Source organism: Cervus canadensis, chromosome 5 (assembly GCF_019320065.1).
Source record: "Cervus canadensis isolate Bull #8, Minnesota chromosome 5, ASM1932006v1, whole genome shotgun sequence".
NCBI lineage: Eukaryota > Metazoa > Chordata > Mammalia > Artiodactyla > Cervidae > Cervus > Cervus canadensis.
Window position 1 is genome coordinate 6148172 of NC_057390.1, and position 19987 is coordinate 6168158.

Below are 19987 nucleotides of genomic sequence, written 5' to 3' on the forward strand. Positions count from 1 at the left end.
TAAATTCCTTTCAAATATCATAATCGGTTACATTAAAAATGGTCTGGTTTAGCAGGGATCTATGCTTAGTTTCAGGATGTTTTTAGGATTTTGCTAGAGAGGAACAGAGCATCAGCGGGACATCCACATTTGTGGCAGACATTGTTGGATTCATAGTTCCGTATCACTTTAAGAGCCATGTGAATGAAGCCAAGGTGGGCTCCTTAGCAGGGGTCCCCAAACTTTATGGCACCAGGGACTGGTTTCTTGGAAGACAATTTTTTCATGCACTGGGGGGCTGGGGGATGATTTAAGTGCATTACATCCCTTGTGCACTTTATTTCCATTATTATTGCATCAGCTCCACCTCAGATCATTAGGCATTAGATCCCAGGGGTTGGGGATCCCTGCTATATTGGAGCAGTGAGTAAGTCTAACAGTACTACCAAATAATTGAGTTTCCCCCCTCTTCCTCAAGGCCTGAGGGGATCTTTCTACAAACTCTATGTTGATTAGGGTACTACTAAGGGGAAGAAAACTATTATGTGGAGCCTTTGACTGCTTGTATTAGTTGCTATTCTACAAGCTTTATCTTTCACTGGAGAATGATCCATGTTTTTATTACCAACAAGATTTCTCAAATTTCTCTCAAGTCCCCACAGAAATACCGGGAAAGCCCCGAAGAAAGGCAACAGAGGCAAAAATTATTCTCCAAATCAGTTTATATGATTCATCAAAACCAATTCCTTGAAATACATGTAAACAGGAAACAGTGCTACCTCTACTATTTACACAAAATCTTTCTCACCAATAAAAAAGTATTATCATTTACTCTATTCTTAAGAACGAAAATAATGTATGTTTTCTCAGTCCAATAAATAGTCTCCCGTGTCAGCATTACTTTCCCTAAGATAAATATCCTCAGAGCTTTGGGATACATCTGATATGTGGATCACAAATTTTTGTCCGTCTGTCAGGGTTATGAGGGTCTCTTGTCCCAGAGGAAGGCTGAGTTTGATGGTGTTTTCTGTGGCTCTATCTTCCAACAACACCTGGATGAGCTGTGTGGGGTGGGTGGGGCGGGGAGGCGGTGTTTAGAAGAAAAATTGAAAAGAGACAGTTACACTTTTCCATTTCAGGACCCACCATTTGAATTCTTCTTCCACACGCTCATCTCACCCTGGACCTAGTGCAGGGGACCCCGACTTCCCAGGGGAGCACTCGGGCTGCTGAAGATTTGTGGGAGGAATCTCAAACCCAGGATGGCACAAGAGAGGGTGTTGAGTGTTGGTGCAAGAGTGGGAGCAGGTGGCTCCCTTGAGGAGAAGGATGTGGGCACTGCAGGTGTTTGTGAGGCCTGAGAGGGAAGCAACACTGCCATGAAAGGCATGGGGAGGGACTTCCCTGGCAGCCCAGGGGTTAAGATCCCATGCGGCCATGCAGGAGGCGCGGGTGCGATCCCTGGTTGGGGAACTAGGATCCTTCATGCCACGAAGCTCAGCCAAAAAATTAAAAATTAAAACAGACTCAGAGAGCCTGGGTTGGTTGTGAAAGTCAGGAGGGAGCCTGTGAAGTGCCCACGGGTCTCCTTGCAGCTGTAATTCTCAGCACCTTGTCTGCTTTCCAGATGGATACTGGCCCTCTGAGCCGACACCGTTGGCTCAAGTTCCCACATAGACCCTCCCTCCACCACTGGTCAAATAGACCAGTATATAAAGGAGGAAGCCTGTGAAGACTCTCATGGGTTACATTAACACTCCATAGGGTAGTAATTGACATGAGACATTCACAGACTCTGATGTTGGCTCTCAGATAGTCATCAAGTTGCCTGAGCAAACCTTCCTATCGGAGAAACAAGAATAATACGCCACCCTCAGCTCCAAGGGTATTCGAAAGATGGGCAAATCCTCAGATATGATTACTTTCACACTGACAGAGATGTATTTTCTTGGTCTGATTTCTTCAACAGTGCCCCCCCCACCTTCATCCCCATAAGCTAGCATATTTTGACCAAGATGTGCAAAAGATAACTTTGAATGCAAGGTTAATGAAAGTACATATCTCACCCATTCTCCATAAATTTAATGATAACCATCACCAACCAATGAAAAGATGTTTTTCTTCTGTCTCTCAAAACAAAAAACAAACAAAAAAACAAATACCACCTGTCTTCATCTTTACCTTGTGGCTGAAGTCACTTATTTTAAAATATTTTTGCCACGCTTTAATGCTTGAGTATATGACCCAAACTGAAAACTCTGTGTGTGTGTGTGTGTGTGTGTGTGTGTGTGCATGCTCAGTCGTGTCCGACTCTTTGCAGTTCCACGGATTATAGCCCACCAGACTCCTCTGTCCGTGGGATTTCCCAGGTAAGAATACTGGAACTGGTTGCCAGGTTAAGGAGAATGGCCTTTATTTAATATCAGTATAATTTTCCCTTTATTCTTAAGACATGCCTTGGCATCTTACTATTTTGAGCACGGGTACAATAGAGAGGAGCGACAGATGGAAGTGGTGGTGGGGCTTCTGACTTGAGTTGGGCGCAGGGACTGAGCTGAACTGTTCGGGTCGGGCAGCCCCAGAGGTGCTGCTGAGCAGGTGTTAACTTGTGGTAGATGAGAGCAGATGGGACCCTGAGCATGTGCTTTTTTGCTGAAGACAAGTGCACATGCTGACTAGTGAGTGCAGTGGAAATTAGATGAGCCTAACTTTTCAGTGTTAGAGTGTTTAAGTCATTATAGCTAATTTGGCAGGCTCACCCGAGCAGAAGCAGGTTTAATTAATCTCTAATGCATATTACCTTGGATTATCTGACATTTATCTGCTTGTATTGCTTTATTATGTTGTTCAATTATTTAATGTCCTCTCTACTGTTGCCACCAATTAAATATAGGTGGAATGCACCCATTGCAATAAACTTCAGAGTGGCTGGGGATTGGGTAGAGAATGTTCTGGAAAGGTGTTCAGATTAGGAGGTTTTGTTGGAGAAATAATAACAATGACTAGGGTTATGGGTACTTTTTATGCTTCTAAGAATTTTACAAATAAATAACTTATTTATACCTCATTATAGCCTATGGAATTAGATGTCTTTATCTCCATTTTGTAGAAGAGAAAGCTGAGGAGCAGAAAAATAAAGCAACTTGCCCAAGGTTCTCAGCTCCTCTGTCCATGGGATTTCCCAGACAAGGATACTGGAGTGGGTTGCCATTTCCTTCTCCAGGGCATCTTCCCGACCCAGGGATCGAGCCCACGTCTCCTGCACGGGCGGGGGGCAGGGGGGCGGTTACCACTGAGCCACCCAGGAAACCCGCTTAAGTGGAAGACGTGGAATTTGAACCCAGAAAGTTATGTACCAGAACTGCTCACAGTGGGCTACAGATATTTTCCCAAATCATCAGACTTGAACGTCCAGCTCAGACACGCATCCTGTTAGCGCTCCCAAGCGACTGGGGTAAGCCCCTTGACGGGTCCTGTCACCAGGACAGGGTGTGTTCTCCAGAGGGTCAGGGGCCAGGAGAGGGCTCTCTAGGGCAGTCTGGCCAACCCGTCCCTCCTCCAGACCGAGCTGGGCCTTCTCTCTGCCCACGGCCCTGGACCACCAGCTCAGTGAGAGGAGCCTGAACCGCCTCCATCGGCTCCTTCTCTCGGTGGCCCAGCACCCCTCACTGCCACCCCCCCCAGTCCCTGATCGGGGCCACTGTTTTCCCGGCCCCAGTCTCTTCTGTCTTGTTGGCTTCATATACACACGCCCAGGGGAGATGAGTTTCCTATTTACAGACACACATTAGCGTCTCTAGCACCGAGAGCACGGAAGCATTGGGTGTTGAATTTACTATCTCAAGGTCAGCAAATGAACGCCTGATGGAGACAGAGGGCTGCTGACTGTGAGAAGTGGCTCTTTTGCTCCTGTTTCATTTGTCCAGACTAGTGGGTGTCTCGTCCAGTCCGCTTAGTAACAGTCTGCCGAGGTTCTGTGGGCTTGGGATGGGGAAGGGCTGCAGGGCATGGACGGGCGTCCCAGGTGGTGCTAGTAGTAAGGAACCCAGCTGCCATGCAGGAGACACAGGTTTGATCCCTGGGTTGGGAAGATCCCCTGGAGAAGGAAATGGCAACCCACTCCAGTATTCTTGCCTGGAGAATCCCACGGACAGAGGAGCCTGGCGGGCTACAGTCTATGGGGTCACAAAGAGCTGGACACAACTGAAGCGACTTAGCATGCACGCAGGGCACAGACAGTTCCAGCTGTGACTCAGCCACGTGGCTCTGACCACGTTTCATCCAGGTTGAGGTCACGCCCCTGCCTTCAGTGGTCTCCTAAGCAGACTCATCTACTCAGCAGGGGAACTTGTGGATGTGAAAAGAATGCCATGTAAAGTGGCCAAGCTTCCAAACATGTGTGCAGGAGTTTTAGAAATTACTACTGACAGTTGTCAAGGTTTTTTTCCTCAACCAGCCCACTCCCCTGCCTCGCATCCAGCTGAACTTCCTGCTGAATGTGCCTCCCCTCCCTGGCATTCGAGACCCCATCTCAGATCTCTGCATCCTGCGTCCTACTCTTCTGGGGGCCTGGGCCATCCTCCTCCCATCTAGCATTGTAGAAGAATGATGAGATCAGGCAGGCCAGGGTGTCAGCTTCCGTTCTGCAGTTCACCTCCTATGGGCCTCTGGGCCTCTCACTTAGCTTTTCTGAGCGTCTGTTTCCTCATCCATGGCATGAAAATGACAAGAACAGATACTGTGCAGGGTTGTATGGCTTTGAGACAACATATATCAAGTGTGCACAGTACATTCTTACTTTTATTATTTTTTTAATATATATTTTTTAATTTACTTGGCTGCCCCAGGTCTGAGCTGCAGCCCGTGGGATCTAGTTCCCTGACCAGGGATCGAACTCAGGCCCCCTGCATTGGGAGTGTGGAGTCTTAGCTATTGGACCACCAGAGAAATCACCTTACTTTGCATTATTTTAATTTTTGGGGCCATGCTGCAAGGCTTTCGGAATCCTAATTTCCCAACGAGGGATCAAACCTCAGGCCCTGAAACTGAAAGTGAAGAGTCCTACCCACTGGACTACCAGGGAATTCCTGCAATCCTTATTTTTTTATCTTTCAAGATGGGCCCCAATTCCATCCTTTCAAAAATCCTTTGTACTCAGACTACTCAGCGTTTCCTTTCTTTAAACGCCGCCAGAGTCATTTTCAGTACACGTCACTCCTCTTGGGTGTAGTGATCTGCCGCTCAGCGAGCCTGTTCACACCTGGCAGGCTCTGGGAGGGCCAGGTGAGAGCTGCCCCCGTGTTCCTTGGCTCTCGTCAAGCCAGGCGTGTTTCGGAGCTGAGCAGTGGTCAACAGACACACTGGCAAAATCGCTTAAAGCAGAGATGAATCTAGAATCCTGTGTCCTTGTTTGGACAATGTATAACCCCCTCGATTCTTAGGGCTTCCCTGGTGGCTCAGAGGGTAAAGAGTCTGCGTGCAATGCGGGAGACCTGGGTTCAGTCCCTGGGTTGGGAAGACCCCCTGGAGAAGGGAATGACAGCCCACTCCAGTACTCCTGCCTGAAGAATTCCATGGACAGAGGAGCCTGGTGGGCTAGAGTCCATGGGATTGCAGAGAGTCAGACACCACCGAGTGACTAAGCACAGCGCCTGGGTTTCTAACCCCCGGGTTCTCACTCCCCTGAGGACTCTGCTGGACGGAAGGCGGGCCACGGTGTGCCTACCTTGCTGCCCGTGACGGTGTCCACCAGGAAGCCGGGCACCCTGACCACCACACTGCTCCCCGCCGTGGCACTGGGGCTCTGGCCCCTGCATCTGAGCACCACCCGGGGGGGATCCGCACTCAGGCTTTCACGCTCTTGAGCTGGGGGGCAGTCTGGAGGGTGGTGGGGCTCACGGTCTGGCTGGACAGGACACTGGCCATCTGGCAGTGTCTCCTTGAGACTTCCCACGTCGTCCTCCTCCTCTTCCTCCTCAATGCACGACTGAAGTATGTGAATCACATATTCCAAAAGCAGCAAATGAAACAGGTGCCAGGAGCCTACATTGAAATAACAACCCCCCAGTGAATAAGCAGACAGACAGATGGACAGATAAACAGATCCCAGTGGAACGAACAGCTTTTCCAGGGCGCTCAGCTCCTGTGCACTAGAGCCTCACTCCTCTTGGCAAAGCCCAAGAGGCCCTGCAGCATTCATCACCCTCACAGCATCCCATACCCAGAGGACCCCAGAAGGTGACTTTAGCACCAGGCGCTCAGTGAGCTGAGTCATGACGGGGAACATCAACACAGCTGCTGTGAGATGGGGGGAGAGCCGCCCTGCAGAGAAACGGGCGCCCTTCCCAGAGGTGGAGAGCGAGCCCCTCAACCGCCCACTACCTGGCTGCATCTCCTGGGGGGTACCGGTGAGGGGCTCAGGGGCTGTCCTTAGGGAGTTAGCGGGCAGGGGCCAGCTGAGCGCTCTGAATCCCAAGGCCTCTGGCTCCAGAAAACAAAAGGATAATTAACATTCAGTTGAGAAATGGGGTAGGGGGAGATCTGGCCTAGAACACTTCTTAAAAGATAATTTTTAAAATTAGTCTTTAAAAATCTTTCTTTATTTTAAATTTACTTATTTTTTAATTGAGGGATAATTGTCTTACAGAATTGTGTTGGTTTCTGCCAAACATCAAAAGGTAATTTTTTAATGAAGATAAAACTGTGATTCTCTCACAGATGTAAAATGAACGCATTTCAAAGATTTTATAGGACTCAATTAATGAGAGAAATAGCAAGCTGCTGCAACTGATTATAGCACTGGGAACTCAGCCAGGTGCTCTGTGATGACTGACGGGGGAGGGATGGGGCAGTGGGAGGGAGGCCCAGGAGGAGGGAACATAAGTATACATGTAGCCAATTCATGTTGTTGTACGGCAGAAACCAACAGTATAATTGTAAAGCGATTATACTCCAATAAAATTTAAATTTAAAAAAGAGAGAATTCAAAGGACTAAACATACACAGACGTAAAGAATGCCGCTGACGTTAATGGCTGTCCTCAGCTGCACCCACCTGACATACTATAGTTTGCATTTCTGGGCAGGAGAATCATATTACCTGTTTGATACAATTTACAAGATTTGTAAAATAACTCAGACCATGAACATGGCACCAACCCCAAAAGGGTGTGTTGACTCTTTCTGTCCAAGTCAAAGCTTTGCACAAGGGCCACTTGTCTCTGCTAGGTCTTGGGTGAGAGAACCTGGTTCTGTGGCATGACATGGCCTGGTCTGGAATAAGTCTGACCCCGAAACAACTCTTTGCTTGTTTGACTTTGTGAAACCACGGTCCATGTGCAGAGGAAGGATGGGTGGTAGTGAGTACTCTGACTTCATATGAAGGTCCAAGAAGGTGCAGGGTGAGACCACAGTAGACCAAGAACGGCACCCACTCTATGAGTAAACAAAGGATGCTGCAGCCATCAAGCCATCACATTACAGCCCCCGACAGTGAGCCCTGGGGGAACTCAGGATGGAGGCAGGGTGTCCACCCCTCATCTAGTAATCAGCTGTTGCAGCCGCCCCAACAGCACCCCCTGAGGAGACTCAGGATGAGAAAACACAGGATACTGGTCCTGGAGAGCTGAGAAGCATATTGAAGGAAAGATTTCAGCGAGCCTAGACTCTTGCATCCTCCCATAGATAGAAGAGTACTAAATTCCTTAGGACTTCCCTGGTGGCTCAGATGGTAAAGAATCTGCCTGCAATGCAGGAGACCCAGGTTCGATCCCTAGGTCGGGAAGATACCCTGGAAGAGGGCATGGCAACCCACTCCTGTATTCTTGCCTGGAAAATCCCATGGACAGCGGAGCCTGGCAGGGTGCAGTCCACAGGGTCGCAAAGAGTCGGGCATGACTGAGAGACTAATACACACACACACACACACAAATTCCTTAACTTGAGATGTCAGGTTTTCTTTAATCAACAGCAAACTTTTGATGTTCCCACTACTTGGTCTTTGTTGCAAAAACCTCATATACAGCCTGGCTCCGCCCCTCACCTCTTCAGTCCCTTAGAGCTACCTGAGATGCTGTGTCCTAGGCTTAAGTCCTCAGTTTTGTCCACTGAATAAAACGTTACTCTTAACTTTCAGGTTGTGCATTTTTTTCAGTCGGCAGTACCAACGACTGAAAGGGCTGGTTTTCCTTTTGTGGTTGTACCTGAACTCTGCCCTGGAAGAGCGTCAACGTTAAGCCTGTCATCCTGACCTTTGTAGGCAGAGCCTCACGAATGGGTGTCACCTGTGTGGCTGCTTACAGCCGAAACCCTCCACGGAGACCTGGAGTTTGCAGAATGGTCTAGAATAGGGTGTGTCTGCTCTCTGTCCGCTCTTCCTGACCCCCGTACCCGCTGCAGGGGCCTCTGGCTGCCCTGGGGCAGGGGTTCCTCCCCCTGACTGGTGTGCTAGCTCGTGCGGTGGAGGCTCTGTCTGTCTGTCCATGGCTGTGTGTCCAGTGTCCAGGAAGGTGCCTGGGACTTTGCAGGGATGCACAGGTGTCTGCTGAAACGAGTGATCCCCTCCACGGGGCCGCGGGCCTCAGGGGTGACGGTCCCTCCCCACGGCTCTCCTGTGCTGTGCGTCAGCCCCACAGCTGTGACAGGTGAGACCTCCCCTGGCATAGGAAGACCATCCACTTGACAAGAAAGTTTGCAAGACACGCTCTGCTTTATCCTTCTCCACACAGCGGCGTCAGTCACTCAATCGTGTCCAGCTCTTTGTGACGCCAGGCTCCTCTGTCTATGGAGTTCTCCAGGCAAGGATACTGGAGTGGGTAGCCATTCCCTTCTCCAGGGCATTGTCCCCATCCAGGCATTCAACCCAGGTCTCCTGCATGGGCAGGTGGATTCCTTACTGTCTGAGTCAGCAGGGAAGCCCACAGAGGCAGCTTTATCAATTGTTATTCCTGGAAGTTAAATCCAGGTGCCCCAAAGAACCCATTTTTCCCCTCCATTTCGGTTGGGAGTAAAAGAGGGTGCCTGGTTCTTTTCTCAGAATGTCCCAAAGCAGATAATTCAAAAGTCAGGGGAGGTTTCCTGCATATCTGACAATGATGGCAGGGGAATGATAAAAGAAACTTCTACATATTGAACTCTAGAGGAGGCATCTGGCTTTATACATGAGTGAACTTGACTCTGATGCTAACGAAAATAGTATCAAACTTATGGCCTATCAACCCTACACAGGTCCTCTGCTTTGAATGTTAGAGAAAAGGACATATTGACCAGAAGTAAAGAACGTCCATGTTGAAAACAAAGATTAAATGCCTCCCTTCTGGGGACACCAGCACTGGTCCTCCTTCAATGATAAGACTCCCTTTCCAGGTGCCAAGGCCATGCTGACTTGCTGTGTGCGTGCTGGTCTCTTTTTTTTTTTTTTTTAAACCTTGAAGAAATGTAAGCCTGACTTGTTAATGTTCTTTGTTCTGACGAGATATGAAACTGTGCTGCTCTCCAGAGCAGCTTCTCAGGGTCATCTGGGGAGCAGGCTTGTGGGCTAGTCCTAATGTGTGTGTGTTAAGTCATGTCATGTCTGACTCTTGTGACCCCATGGACTGTAGCCCGCCAGGCTCCTCTGTCTATGGGATTCTCCAGGCAAGAATACTGCAGTGTGTTGCCATGCCCTCCCCCAGGGGATCTTCCTGACCCAGGGATCGAACCCACAACTCCGGCATTGACAGGAGGATTGTTTACCACTAGTGCTACCTGGGAGGGCGAGTCTTCAGTCTGGCTCAAGTAAAACTTTGTTCTTATTTTTTATTGTTTACTGATTATTTTCAGGGACAGGAGAGTGAGGCAGGGCCCAACCATTTGATGAATCATCGTGTTGTCGTCATAAAAAGATTAGCGTGGTTTTGTGTGATTCTGTGTGTCCGTGTTGTATTTTACATAAAAAGGCGAGAAGGCGGTGAGTGGGTTTCACGTGGCCGTGTGGAAAGCCCTGAGGCTGTGACCACAGCTGTGACAGGCAGGCTTCGCAACACCGCGTGTTCTCGGACTTACCGAAGCTGTCTCTGTGACAGAGGGTCATGGCTCTGCTCACCGCCGTGAGGAGGAAATTCCACCTCAGCTGGAAGCTGGCGGCCAACTGGATAAACTCCTCTTTGCTTCTGCTTGGCTGTTACATTTTAGAGAGAGGGAAAAAACAAATGCTGGGGTTTATGATAAAAATTGAGGAGAGCATGTTGTCAGAGTCGCCCACGGAGGGTGCAGACACTGACGTGGCCTGAGGGGGAGAGGAGGCAGGAAGGGCCGGGTGAGAGGAGGCCCAGGCCTGGTCTCTCGCCATCCCCGGTCGAGGGTGATTCCTGGAAAGACCTTTTGAAGTGGGGGAGAGAAGGCAGGAGGTGGGAGAGGGGCCCACTTCTTTTTTTAATCCCTCACAAGTTTTTAAAAAGAGGTCACTTGTGAGGACCCCTTCAGGGTCCCCTGCCCCTGCAGGGCAGTCTTGCTGAGGCCCCCTTGGCAGTTGCCGTCGGGGACATCGGGGGCTAATTTATACTTGGCAAATCTGATGCTGTGGTAAGGGGGCCCAGAATCCCACAGTGATGGGAGGAAGGGGGCTGATTTTGGAAAGCACCATGCTGGCTGCTGCACTGGGTGAGTTATCGAGGCCCGGAAGGTCCACCCGTGTGGTCATCCGATGGCCTGAGTGGCACTAAACCGGGGGATGCTGTATGTATGTGCAGACCAAGGCACTCCCCCGCCAGACCGACAGCAGCCTTGGGTTGCAGTTCTGGTGAATTACAAACGGGCAGCGCCACAGGAGTCCCCCAGCACAGGCTGGGGTGAACCCCCTGAACCTCCCCTGCGTGGGGACCACCCACAGTCTCAACCACAGTCTCCAAGTAAGAGTTGCGGTGACTGGCCAGGAATGAAGAGGTGCCCTTACATCTCTGCTTATCTTCAGCCCCCACTGAGAACACCCAAAGGACCACTCGGGACTCTGGGTAGGTGTGGACCTGTAACCAAGCAAGACCCTATGGGGGGGCCTCCCTGGGACAGACACCCCCCACCCCCACCCCCTGCTGGGGCTCCTTGCTGAAGTACCCAGATGATAGCATCTTCTGTATTTTTCCCAAGTTTTTCCAACGCTAAACATCACTAACAAGTGGAAGACACTAACTACTCGATGAGGAGGAGCACACAGCCCACAGGCCTTCTAGTGTCTAAGGACCAGTAAGGTTAACTGCCCTGTTATCTCAACATCCGCCAATCAGAGAACTGTGCAAAAGCTAATCACACACCCGAGACCCGCCCCCCTGACCCAGTCCTTGAGAATGCTTTGCTGAAGGCCTCTGGGGAGTTTTGAGCATAAGCCACCCATTCTCCTTGCAATAAACCTTTCTCTGCCCCAGCCTCTGACCTTCCAGTCTGTTCGGCTTCACAGTGCATCCTGAACATGAACCTGGATTTGGTAACAGACTCCCCTTAGCAGCGGCATCCTCTCCCCATGCCTCTAGACCTCCTGGACAGGGGGGCTCTTGGGAGGACCCCTGCTGGGGTTCAGGACACACAAAGATGTCCCTAAAGCACCCAGAGAAGGCGCAGTGGGCAACCTCAGCCCAATCTCCGAGCCTTCCTCCTCTTTGCCAGTAGCATGACGCCTTGGGTTTCCACGTTTAGAAATTCCTCTTTGGCCCAAACTGCACGAGAACTGGGGGAACCAAATGAAACACAACACGGCTGAGTGCCTCCATGTGTCCCAGATGCTGACAACTTGAGATGATTAGTCTGGGACATGTCTGAAGCTTCACATCTTAACAGTCTGAGTATTTTACTGACAATAGTCTTTTTTTTTTTTTAATCAGACAAGCTATTTTGGAAAAACAAGCCCATCAAATGCAGGCGGTCACAAAACCACCGCTTTCCTAAGATGTCTCCTTCATGAGGGCTGTGGGGGTGAGGGTGGACACACCACGTCACGTGGGCTCGGACGCAGGATGGGCCTGTGCCACTGTGGGCAGGACTGGTGCCCATGATCTCAGTGGGTTTAGCTGGGGTACAGCTGAGGCCGCGTGGGTGCCCGAAACAAGGACCAGAGGACAGGGAGCTTCACCCTACTGAACAAATCAAAGCCTCCACAGCTATGCAACTGCACACGTGACCTCTGGTACAAGTGAGCTTTGCCAAGGACCAAGGAGGAGGGAAATCAAAACCACATGGCGGAGCTTCCCTGACAGCTCACTGGTAAAGCGCCCACCTGCCAACCTGGATGCTGGTTCGATTCCTGATCTGGGAAGACCCCACATGCTGTGGAGCAGCTAAGCCCATGTGCCACAACTACGGAACCAGAGTTCTAGAATCTGGGAGCCACAGCTACTGAGCCCATGTGCTGCAACCACCAAAGCCTGTGCACCCCAGAGCCAGTGCTCTGCCCGAGGAGAAGCCAACGCAACTAGAGAGTCACCCCCTCTCACTGCAACTAGAGAGAAGCCCATGGAGCAAGGAGACCCAGCCAAAAATAAACAGACAAGTAAAATTATTAAGGAAAACACACAGAATCTGGAAAGATTATTTCTAAGAAGCAAAGAATAAGAATAGACGCCTGCCAAGTCTTAGAACCCAGCTGTCAAGCTCCTCCCTGGGCTTTCTGGGGGAGGGATGGGTTGGGAAGACCTGTTGTTGGAGACTTCTGGAGAAAACTCGAGTCACATTCTGGTTCCAGGCCCTCCAGGTCCTTGCTCTCTGCTGCAGAGATGTCTCCCCTCTTCCCTAGACTGGTCCCCCGCTTTCCCTATGCCCACTCTGCTCCTGCCGACCTCTCTCAGGAAGGCTGTCTCCCTTTCTCAGCTGATTTTACTCTTACCTGCCCTTTACCTCCCAGTCATTCCCATTCCCAGATGCCTTAGCTTTCAGAGGGTGGTGTCTTCATAGGCAGAAGGCCCGCTGTTTGGGGTCCACTGGGGCCTGGTGCTGGGGTTCCCCCAATAGCATCATCAGCTCCGACAGAGTGACTAGAAGCAGCCTTTGGCAGGAGGTGCTCTCTGGAGGAGGCCCCTTCCATCCTGTCTTTAACCTCGAACCAGGCACCAACCCCCACCACCTCCCTGGCCCTGCTCTGCTCATTTCCTGCCCAAGCACACCTTTCAGACCTTTTGATCATGCAATGCTCTGCCTGAACTATTGCTTCTTTCTGCAGATTAAAGACATAGAAATGAAGAGTAAGGGTCAACAGATGACCGGATCTCTTCCCCAGCTTCCCCTTCAGTAATCTCCTGAACAAACTGTGCGAAGAAGAGCGCATCTAAAGAGAAGGAAAACGGTAACCCACTCCAGTATTCCTGCCTGGAGAATCCCATGGACAGAGGAGTCTGGCGGCCTACAGTCCATGGGATTGCAAAGAGTCGGACACAGCGGAAGCACACATGCATGCATGACAAAAAAATAAAAAGAGAGAGAGAAACCGCAAGGAGTAGACGAGCCTGGACACAAGCCTGGATGCAGTGGAGGACGGCGAGGACCCTTCCCTCCTCTTCTCAGCAATTAACTGAGATCACCTCCCCGTTTCCCTTTAAAGATGTTCAGAGCCACGCAGAGTCTCCAGAGGTGGATTTGAGGACACTGAGTTTCATCATCTCTCCAGGCTGCAAGCATTCTGATCAAAAGCAATTTTCTTCTCTACCAACATTTGCTTCACTCCAGTACCGATTTCTGAGCAGTGAGCGGCCGAACCTGATTCAGTAATGTGACTGCTGGTACCACTCATGATGACAATCAAGTCAAAGCACGTACTGAACCCAAGTGACGTGTCTGTCAGAAGGACCAAACCCACTCACATCCAAAACCAATTCATCCTGGCTTTCATGAACCCAAGCCTGACACTTTACTGAGACTGCATATAAAACCCCCATATGAGCACCGTTCTCCCTGAGAAATGGAGCATCTCCTGCCATATCAGTCAACAAGGATGTCACAGTCATCAGTGATTCCAGCCCTCCAAAAGTGAATTCCTGAGCCCTAAGGGCACCAAGGAAGGAAAAGAATACCTGCAATCTGGCATCCATAAGGCTGCAGCCACTCCCTACGGTGAGCCCTGAGGAACTCTGGGTGTGAAAAACACAGGATTCTGGCCCCAGATAGCTGAGATGCATATGAAAGGAATGATTTAAGACAGCCCAGACTCTTGCATCTTCTTGCATCTTCCATACATAGAAAAGCACTAAATTGCTTAACTTGGGATATCTGGTTTTCTTTATTTCACAAAATACTTTTGATGTTCAGACTACCTGCCCTCTGTTGCAAATTTCTATATAACCTGACTCCTCCCTCTGCCTCCTTGCAGCAGTTCTCTCAGGACCATTTGAGATGTTGTCTCCCACGCTTGAAGTCCTAAAAATTTCCACTGAGTTAAACATAAAACTCTCAACTTTTAGGTTGTGACTTTATTTTTAAGTCGATATCCCTCCATAGACAAACCCATCTCCCTCCTAAACACTCCTGCTTGGTGTTCACACACTCACAAGGGCAACACACTCACACTTACCTGCCTACACCCACCCACACACATGCTCACCCATGCACACATGTGCCACTTGCAAGCAGACACACACACACACTTGTATGAGGCACAAGCCTCCGAGACACCACTTCCGCATCCCGAAGTGCCATCCCGGCCATAACACACTGTTGTCAGAGCCCCAGAGAAAACGCTTTCCCTCTGTATAGGTCCTCTGAGCGCTCAGTCCCATAACGTAGCCCAGAATGACCAACACTTGCTTCTTCTCTTAAAAAAAAAAAAAGTATATATGATTTTGTACCTGGAAGACAAATTCTTGGAGATTTGAAGACAGACAATTCATGAATACACTGAGATCTGTTGACGTCCCCAGCAAAGAAATTAAACTGCTCAAACCTATCAACAGACAAAACAAACCAAAAGATGGTGAGCCATGCGGCAGAATTTCCCGGTAGGTATTTGTATACCAGGTAACCTAGGGGACCATATCCTCACAGCGGGTTCAAAGGCATCCCCTGGGGCCTCACACTCATTGTGAACACAAAGGCTGCCTTCTTGGGTCAGATGTGTCAGCCCAGGTCGTCTGGTTCAGAGCTCTGTGCTCTTGCCTTCCAGCGACCCCCTCTGCTCCTTGTTGAAATGGGAAAAAAGATTTTGAAATCATAACTACACCTTGTAATTACGCAGAACCTGGCTCCAAGTGAGCTCACTGCATGATACAGACATGACCTCACCCATCCCCGCTGTTTTTATAAAGGGGATGAAGGACATCAAAGCCGCTGAGGGATGTTAGGTGCCTTGCCGGGGGCTGTGGACTCTGGCAGCACAGACCTGAGGGGTGGAGGCTGGGAAGTGATGGAGGGACTAGGGCCCCCCACCTGTGCAGGCAGCAGTGAGGGAGACAGGGTGGAAGGACAGCCTTTGGCCCCCCCACCTGAGGACCACCACATGCCAGGAAGATTTGGAAAACCCAGTGGACTGCCTCGGCCCTGGAAGAGGCCCCACCAGGCTCTGTCTGGAAGTATTTCCAGGCACACCTCGAGCATTTACCTGTCACGTGTCATGCTGTCTCCCTGCCGGATCTGTGCCCCCTTGGAGAGACACACAAGGAAGCCATCAGGAGCCCGGGAGCCCCTGGAAGGCTGGCAGGCACCTGGGGGAGAGGCCTCAGGCCTCCCAGGCCCCCCTGAGCTTGGGCTGAGGGTGAGAGCAAGCTTTGGGGAGTCACCTGGGGTTTCCAGCGGAGTCAGCGGCCTGGGAGGGGGGTTTCCATAGCCCTGAGGTCTACTGGGTTTGGTGTACACTTTTCAGATGCTGGCTTGGTTGGAGGGGAGTCTCCTGGGGGAGGATCTGTGATTTGGGACAGCCAGGTAGTAGGGAGTGGGGAGATCTTCAAGGGACAGTTGAGTGGTGGGGGAGGGGCTACTTATCAAGAACTGTTGTTGTTGTTGTTTAGTTGCTGGGTCACGTCCGACTCTTTGCAACCCCATGAACTCTAAACCTGCCAGGCTCCTCTGTCCATGGGATTTCCCAGCCAAGATTCCTGGAGTGGGTTGCCATTTCCTTCTCCAGGAGATATTCCTGATCCAGGAATTGAACCCATGTCTCCTGCATTGGCGGAGGGATTCTCTACCACTGAGCCACCAGCGAAGCCCCGAGTTATTTCAGTAGTTTCATATATTAGGGATGGCCATGCCAGCCCCGATCATATACCAAACACTGAGTTATTTCAGTAGTTTCATATATTAGGGATGGCCATGCCAGCCCCGATCATATACCAAACACTGCACAAAGAGGCGGCTGAAGGAGGATTACATTTCATCTCTGTGTTCTCTTCCAGGACATCGGCACCGCTCAGGTCCCTAGGCAGGACTTTCTGGGAAATATCCAAAACGCCCTGATGTAAGATGGTGCATAGATCCGTCTTCAGGACGCTGACCCTCCTGCTGTTTCTCAGCACCATCCTCATGGTCTGAAGACAAAGGGCACACACAACACTTACTGAAGTCTCATCATCCTACTGTAGCCTGATGCCCCCCTCTCCAAATTACCATGGTTTTGTAGTTATCAAAGAGAAAGAACAGTGGATTGAGGGTATTGCCCATTAAAATGGAATCCCAGCAGACAATGAAAATGTCTGAATTTCCCACATTCTAGAACTGCCTTTCTGAAATGCAGCATTTAGAACACTTCTGCCTGGGGGCAGGTGGGTGCGGGGTCTCAGGGCCTGTGGTGCCTCCTCTCCCAGCCCCTGATCCTCTGTGCCCCCAGCAAGGAGCCTGAATGCTCCACAGAGACAACCAGTGGCTGACTCGGGGTCTGCAAGGCAAGTGTGTTTCTGGAAAAGCAAAAAAGGTGGGCGGACTCTACAGGGTGGCCGACGGGACACAGAAGTCGTGTCTTTTCTTCCTCTGGGAGCCCTGGGCAGTGAATTTGTCCTCCAATGTCCAAAGGGATGCTTCCCTGGTGGCTCAGCAGTAAAGAGTCAGCCTGCCGATGCAGGAGATGCAGGAGATATGGGTTCAATCCCTGGGTTAGGAAGATCTCCTTGGAGAAGCGAATGGAAACCCACTCCAGTATTCTTGCCTGGAGCAACCCATGGACAGAGGAGCCTGGCGGGCTACAGTCCATGCAGACACAAAGAGTTGGACACGACTGAGCACGCACATGCACGTCCAAGGGGACGATCCAATTCCTGCCACATTCAGGGTGGGTCACCCGTATCCCAGCCCCGGGAGCAGGCGCCACAGCCACTTCAGTTTTATGGAGAGGAAACGGGCCCTTGGGCGCTAAGTAAACCCCCTGGGCAACACTGAAGGGCCGGTTCTGGAGCCTGAGGTGGCTGCTCCAGACGGGTTGGGATGGAGGTTGTGTTGCAAAGTCGCGGCCATCGGCCCTCGAACACAGAAGGGGGAACCAGCTAGAGGGGCTGGGTCTGGGGGAGAAGTTCTGTGCTGGGAGGATGGAGACTGTCAAAGGCGGGCTTGGCTGGATGCCTCCCTGGCCGGGGCTGCTTTAGGGCAGAGGGCTGGTCCCCGGCTCTGTCCCCATCTGCTGCCATGGGATTTCAGAACAGATTCCAGAACCTTTTCTCTGGCCCCTCTCCCCGCGCCTCTAACACTGAAGCTGCGTGGTCACACAAGACAGAGAAGGTCAGAGCCCAGAACCTGGCGGCCCCAACACGCATCGGGGTGGGTGGGTGCGCAGCCAGGACAGGGCCTGCTGTCTGCTCCGGGGGACACTCAGGAAACCTACCTTCGCCATGTTGGAAAGGTATGTCTTTCTTCTTAGCCTTTTGACAAACACAGTAACCTCTGTCAAGAACAATACACACGGCCATTACTGATCCTGTAACTTCACGTTGACGTGAATGACTGGGGGTGGGGGCAGGGAGCAGGCTGGGAGAGAAGGCACACACGGGTGGTGCCCGGAGCTGGCACACCTGTCTGCCCAGAATGGCCAGCCGCCTCCCTGCCCCACACAGCCAGGCCCCCAGTACCCTTGCTCCCGTGCCTTTCCCCGCATGGCTCTAGATCCTCTGGGGGCAAGGTGATAACCCCCTACCCCTCACCCAGTGCTGGAAAAGTGATGTCAGCAGCACCTGCCTCGGGGGCTCTGTGGACTTGAGCTTTTTGCCCAGGAACTCTGAGTTCCTCCAACTTCCACATCCTTGCATGCTCTCCTTGGGAAATGACCAGAAATGAGAAAATGAGAGAGGGGATGCCCTCCTGGATGGACTCATTCACTCATTTTATTCATGCATTCGTTCACAGGGATACTCCCTCCAGCGCCTTCATGGCTGGAGGAAGGAGAGGGACCTCCACTCTCCAGGGGCTCCCGGCTAAGGATGGGTGACCAATGCACAGTCTCCCACCAGCAGGGCAAGCGCTCCTGCCAACACAAGCCATAGGGAGAAAGAGTGAAGGCTTCTTGGGGTAGAAAGTGCCGGGAGCAGCTCCACCTGGAAGTGGATCTTCAGTCTGGGTAGGAGTTGGCCAGGCAAGGGGTTGGAGGAGGCCGATGGGGTACAAACAGCAGCAGGAACAGGGCTTCTTGGGCACCACCAGTCAGGAGTCTCTGGGGAGCACCAGTGGGTGCTGGAGGTTCCTGGGGGCAGGGGGGCAGGGATGGGTCAGAGGTCAAGCAGTGGCGGAGAGTGGCCCACCCACAACGGGGACATGGTGATCACACAAGCTGGGCCTGTGAGTTTCCCAGCGGGTCAAACAGGGATCAATGCAGCCAGGGGTGCTGGGGGTGATGGGAGGGGAGGGCCGTGTGACCAAGGAGAGTGAGGCTGGAGGCAGGACCATCAGTGTGGAAGCTATTGAACAGCCTGGGTGGGAGGGATGAGAGCTGGGGGGCAGGAAGAGGGCAGGTGGGGAAGGGGCCACCGGAAAACTGGACCCCTGTCCTGGGGGTCCAGCACACACCAGACCTCACTGTTCTCTTTGGGGGACCCTTCCTGCCATATTCCTGACTGCCGATCACACGCCCTGGGCCTGTGAGTTTCCAAGTGGGTCAAACAGGGATGAATGCAGCCAGGGGTGCTGGGGGCGCCAGGGGGTGAAGATAAGTCATGGTCTGTTCTGTGGGCCCTCGGGGGAGATGGCACACACAGGGTGCCAGGGAGGCGGACTCGCAGGGCGGAGGGGAATAGGTGGGGAGGGCTGGGCGCCGGGAGAGGCCTGAGCTGCCCAGGAAGGGTGGGGCTGGGCGGGGAGAGCTAGAGGCGATGATGGAGAACCTCACAAAGGCAGGAGGGAGAAACAAGGGTATTTCCAGGACCATAAAAGACACTGTCCGTCCAGTGGGCGTGTGCTGGAGTTTACGAGGGCCACGGTGTCGGAGAGACACTAACGGTCAGCTTCAGGAAGGCCTGGAGCAGCCGCTGCAGGCTTGAGCAGACCAATAGCCTCCTGCGTTCACACTCCACGGGGGCGTGACCGTCCGGGGGTCTGGAGTGTGGGCAAGCTGGGCCTTGGGAGGAATTTCTAAGGAGGGAGCGATACTCTTGGAGCCTCATGGGGCCTGAGCAGAGCACAGGGAGGTGGGGGTACGCTAGGCCAGGACCCTCGTTGGCCCTGCTTGGGTGGGCAGTGAGTCAAAGACGGCGGCTGCCTCCCGGAGTTGGCTGGAGAGGGCCGGAGGCACAACTGGCCTCCCCCTTGCCCTTTGCTACCTCCCCAGCCCCTTGGCCCTGCTTGGGGAATCGGCAAGAGGGTGTGGATGGATCAACACACGCCTCCCTTATGGGCATTAAAGGAAAAGCTGAGAAAGCCGAAGCGCAGGACATGTGGACTGCAGTTCAGCTCATGAGGGCAAAGCGACCCCAGAGGGGAGAGCGGGACTTCCCCGGCAGTCCAGTGGTTACAACTTCATGCTTCCATTGCAGGGGGTGCAGGTTTGGCTCCTGGCTGGGCAACTAAGATCCTATATACCCCAGGCTGCAGTAAAGAGGAGACGACCTACCCCATGTGGAAAGCTAGATGCCTCACTTGCATTCACAGGATCC

General features: G+C 51.8%; 1 protein-coding gene across 1 annotated transcript in view; it reads right to left on the reverse strand.

The window, feature by feature from the left end:
- Positions 1-819: 819 nt before the first annotated feature.
- RFX8 (regulatory factor X8) overlaps positions 820-19987 on the reverse strand; it is a 51351-nt gene continuing 32183 nt past the window's right edge. Inside the window, exons 7-12 of the mRNA XM_043470412.1 lie at positions 17731-17789; positions 16291-16447; positions 14777-14871; positions 10020-10134; positions 5705-6021; positions 820-1040 (exon numbers count right to left, since the gene is read on the reverse strand). Coding sequence (XP_043326347.1) covers positions 846-1040; positions 5705-6021; positions 10020-10134; positions 14777-14871; positions 16291-16447; positions 17731-17789 — 938 coding nt within the window. The 3' untranslated portion in view covers positions 820-845. The remainder of the gene's footprint in view (positions 1041-5704; positions 6022-10019; positions 10135-14776; positions 14872-16290; positions 16448-17730; positions 17790-19987) is intronic.